Here is a 5,000-nt window from a genome sequence, read left to right on the forward strand (position 1 = left end):
ATTGACTGACTGTTTGGTGACCCCATTGACTGACTGGTGACCCCTAGTGACTGACTGTTTGGTGACCCCATTGACTGACTGGTGACCACTAGTGACTGACTGGTTTGGTGACCCCTAGTGACTGACTGTTTGGTGACCCCATTGACTGACTGGTGACCCCTAGTGACTGACTGTTTGGTGACCCCATTGACTGACTGGTTTGGTGACCCCTAGTGACTGACTGTTTGGTGACAGAACTGAATCAAATTGTACAATCTGGCCAGGTTGATACCAGTATTTTAATTTGGTAACATCGCTCAGTGTAAAATTGTAAAAGACTGAATCCAATGTACTGTTGGATCCTTTAATGAACAAAAGATATGTTAAATGACTGTTTGGTGACAGAACTGAATCCAATGTACTGTTGGATCCTTTAACAAACAAAAGATATGTCCAATGTATGCATGCATGACTAAGTCACTTTGGATTCAATTCTGCTGAAAGGTAAATACCACTATAAATACTATGGAACTTAACTAAAAATATGTTTTCCCATCTAAATAAAAAAAAATGACTATAGTAAGTGCCTATTAAGTAGCAAATAAAAGAACAGGGTTGACGACTTCATCTTAAATCACCCACTTTGTTTTGGGACCAGTCTCCCCTGTCCCAGGAGTCGATTAATGCTCACTTTTCTTCAGCACAAGAACTGTTCATGAAATGGGTTTCCATGGCCAAGCCTAAGATCACCATGTGCAATGCCAAGCGTCGGCTGGAGTGGTGTAAAAATCGCCGCCATTGAACTCTGGAGCAGTGGAAACGCGTTCTATGGAGTGATGAATCGCGCTTCACCATCTGGCAGTCCAATGGATTAATCTGGGTTTGGCGGATACCAGGTGAATGCTACCTGCCCCAATGCATAATGTCAACTGTAAAGTTTGGTGGAGGAGGAATAAGTCTGGGGCTGTTTTTCGTGGTTCGGGCCCCTTTGTTCCAGTGAAGGGAAATCGTAATGCTACAGCATACAATGACATTCTAGACGATTCTGTGCTTCCAACTTTGTGGCAACAGTTTGGGGAAAGCTCTTTCCTGTTTTAGTATGGCAATATATTGTATATGGTTGCAGGTGCAGTGTAATGTATTGTTTTACAGGGTCAACCATAGTAGTACAGCACCCCTGGAGGTGCTCTAACCCAGTCATATATCATATTTTACTCCACTTCTCCTCAGGCAAGGCACGGAGCGCTGCTTATCTGAAAGACGCTAAGACAGATCGCTATAAAACCTTTTCATAAATGGACAAAATCGTAAGATCAAATTTGGACGAAGGGCATTGTTGATTTATGATAGCCAATTATATAATTTACTTTTCACAAATGAATTGTTGAGAGTTATCTCCCCCCCCCCCCCCACTCCCATTTTACTGATTCCACATGTCAAAATCCCCGTTTTTTTTTCTGTCTCACTAACCAACCAACCCGGGGTCGCTTGATCGAGTGGCTGAAGGATTGGCGGCTGACTGGGTCTACAGATATGGGACTGTTAGCAGCACCAGAACTCTGTGAGCGACCGAGTGTTTAACTGTGTTTTGTATTTTTACTTATTCAACGTTAAAGGATAATGGTATTTCTACTCCTTTTGCCTTGTCAGACGCACGCACACACACACACACACACACACACACACACACACACACACACACACACACACACACACACACACACACACACACACACACACACACACACACACACACACACACACACACACACGGCTTTACCCTCAGAAAGGTTTCTGTGATTGGATAGGTGCTAGTTGCCATGGACAACAGAGATGTTTTTCATTGCATTGGTTACTTTATTCTTCTCCATCCTTCTTCCTGCCTCCTCAGAAAGAAACGCAGTTTCTCAAAGCTACTACATCCAAATGTTCATACAATTAGAGGTTCACTGTTTCTCTCTGTCGCTACGTGTTCGATAAATCTTGAACCGTGTTATTTCCTCAGTGTGTCATTTCTCATTTCTACTGTGGAAAGAAAGGTGTACAGGCAGGCAAGGAGACTCTGAAGCTTGGGAACCAATCCAAACGGAGCAACATTTACACAATGGTTACCTAGTTTTTGTACAACAAAGTAAATGTTTTGAACTGAAAATCCACAAAACTATCACTACTGTAGCTAGGCAATTATGCTCTTAACTAATCCCAAATCTAGAGCACTAAAGGGCGTCAAGGGACACCATGTTTGTGTGTGCATAGTTTCTCAAATTAAGGCACAATGGCACTTGATAAACAACTATAAATGGGCTCAAGACTGACCCTTGAGGGACGCATTTTTTAAATTCCTCATCTCACCAAGCAAATCATATTCAGACCAAGCTAGAACAGTTCTAATTCAATGAATTTAATTTCTAGTTTCATCATTATCACCACCACAATACACATTCTAGCATCAATCTTATTTTGGTAATCAGTTAATATCTGGGTTATTACTGTCTTCGGTATTAATATCATGGCTTGTGCATTATTTGTACATTCCATCACCCATCAAACTGAAACCCTACACATCAATGTTTCCACTCTGCCACATGACAAATTGTGCAACGGTTTTGGTGTTAAGCGAGTTAAAAGGGCAACGTGTCATCATGACAAATCACATCAAAATATATATATTTTTTGTGTTCGAAAGAGTATACGAGGTGTCACCGTGGCGGGTGACTTATCTTTTAGTGATAGGCAAAAGGACTTTACTTTCCATATAAAAATCCAAAACACCAAGTCCAATCATCGTCAGTCATCGTCTTCATCACATCAGTCTCTCCTCAGTAGTGGCTGGCCATTTCAATAGGTGAAACTGTATGATGGATACAATGGCAACAGAAGAGCTAAGTGGAGCTAGTTTTCAGGTTCCATTAAGGTTCAAGTGAGTTAGTCTCTCAGATACAGTGTCCTCTCTACCCAGTTGGTGTTGTAGGGTAGCAGGGTCGTGTTCTGGTGTCCTCTCTACCCAGATGGTGTTGTAGGGTAGCTGGGTCGTGTCCTGATGTCCTCTCTACACAGATAGTGTTGTAGGGTAGCTGGGTCGTGTCCTGATGTCCTCTCTACACAGATAGTGTTGTAGGGTAGCTGGGTCGTGTCCTGATGTCCTCTCTACACAGATAGTGTTGTAGGGTAGCTGGGTCGTGTCCTGATGTCCTCTCTACACAGATAGTGTTGTCTATCCATTAAAGTTCATTGACGTGAGTAAGAAGTCTGTCTCAGATAAGGTGTAGGGTTGTGAGTAGGTAGACGTGTCTCTCAAATACAGATAGTGTTGTTTTATGGTAGCTGGGTAATGTAGTGTTAGGTGTCCTGTCTACCCAGGTAGGGTTGTAGGGTAGCTGGGTAATGTAGTGTTAGGTGTCCTCTCTACCCAAGCAGGTCCTCATACTGCTTCCTGAAACAGTCCCCAGCAGGGAAGAAGTCCCAGCATCTCTCCTGGTACATCTTCCACACATACGACTCCTGTTGAGGGAAACAACGCAGTACGATAAAGGGTTTAATGAGTGAGAAGGTGTTTTTCGATGACCTGTGACCTGTTTTCATACGATAAAGAGAAGTGTTATTGTACGTACCTGACCCGTGTGTTCAGTCTCGTCCTTGTTGATGAGGTACATCAGGAAGAAGCTGCACAAGGACAAAAGCAGTGTCAAAGGAGGCCAGATTGATCAAAACATATTAACTCAGACTTTCATCCAGAGCCTCCTTGGTTAAGCACATCTAATTCAATTCAAACGAGAGCCTTTTAATGGAGCAGCTCTGGTCATATGTGCTTGAACAACATCCTCGTGTCAGTTATGTACTCACAGGTATTTGGCCAGGTTGTGTTCTTGTAAGGTGTGGGTCAGTTATGTACTCACAGGTAGTTGGCCAGGTTGTGTTCTTGTAAGGTGTGGGTCAGTTATGTACTCACAGGTAGTTGGCCAGGTTGTGCTCTTGTAAGGTGTGGGTCTCAAAGCCGTGGGGTGTCGTGTCAAAGTAGTCGTTTCCAATTCCACAGATGAAGCACTTCGTCTACAAGAGGATGGAATGTGTTAATCAGATACATTCCCCTTCCTTAACATTTTAGCGTTTATTCAAGAGGATGGAATGTGTTAATCAGATACATTCCCCTTCCTTAACATATTAGCGTTTATTCAAGAGGATAAAAGGTTCTGTTGTGAAGAATATGGAATCGTGTCAATGACTTAACAACAACAGAATAACATTGCTGTTTCCTAACATTGATACAGTAGGTTCTAGGTGAGACCAGGTGAACTCTCACCTCCAGACCAGGTGAACTCTCACCTCCAGACCAGGTGAACTCTCACCTCCAGACCAGGTGAACTCTCACCTCCAGACCAGGTGAACTCTCACCTCCAGACCAGGTGAACTCTTACCTCCATATCCTCCTTCACCTGCTCCTGCTGGTCTCTCAGTTCCCCAAACGCATCAATAATCAAACCTGGAGTATTGAATAAGACAGCATTTTAACTTCACATTTATTACACAGGAAAGCCTAGTCCTCTCGGCTGTTGTTTTAAACAGCAAGAAGCCAAATACAATGGTTCCCAACCTGGGGTTCTGGTACCCCGGGGGTACCAATCCTATCCACAGGGGGTATTTGGGAAAACTCGTATGACTCATATCGTATGGAAAAACAATGTGATCAGAGGTACGGTAACCAAACAAGGATGAGAACCAGCGGCCTAGTAGATAACGTACCCTGGATGATGGCCAGGAGGATGACGATGACGAAGAAGAAGAAGGTAATGTCGAAGAGGATACGCCACAGCTCGTAGGGGTCTCCGGCCGGGTCCTCGAGCTCATCACCGATACCACCGCCGGCCCTCACCCCCGCGTACAGGTGGAACAGATAGCACTGAGCAGGATATACAGGAGGAACAGATAGCACTGAGCAGGATATACAGGAGGAACAGATAGCACTGAGCAGGATATACAGGAGGAACAGATAGCACTGAGCAGAATATACAGGTGGAACAGAT

The 5,000-nt window shown here is 43.8% G+C and overlaps 1 protein-coding gene across 1 annotated transcript in view; it reads right to left on the reverse strand.

The window, feature by feature from the left end:
* Positions 1-1,813: 1,813 nt before the first annotated feature.
* LOC139414910 (ryanodine receptor 3-like) overlaps positions 1,814-5,000 on the reverse strand; it is a 233,143-nt gene continuing 229,956 nt past the window's right edge. Inside the window, exons 107-111 of the mRNA XM_071162527.1 lie at positions 4,720-4,876; positions 4,395-4,459; positions 3,929-4,029; positions 3,591-3,642; positions 1,814-3,480 (exon numbers count right to left, since the gene is read on the reverse strand). Coding sequence (XP_071018628.1) covers positions 3,385-3,480; positions 3,591-3,642; positions 3,929-4,029; positions 4,395-4,459; positions 4,720-4,876 — 471 coding nt within the window. The 3' untranslated portion in view covers positions 1,814-3,384. The remainder of the gene's footprint in view (positions 3,481-3,590; positions 3,643-3,928; positions 4,030-4,394; positions 4,460-4,719; positions 4,877-5,000) is intronic.

This window comes from Oncorhynchus clarkii, chromosome 8 (assembly GCF_045791955.1).
Source record: "Oncorhynchus clarkii lewisi isolate Uvic-CL-2024 chromosome 8, UVic_Ocla_1.0, whole genome shotgun sequence".
In the NCBI taxonomy this organism is placed as follows: Eukaryota; Metazoa; Chordata; class Actinopteri; order Salmoniformes; family Salmonidae; genus Oncorhynchus; species Oncorhynchus clarkii.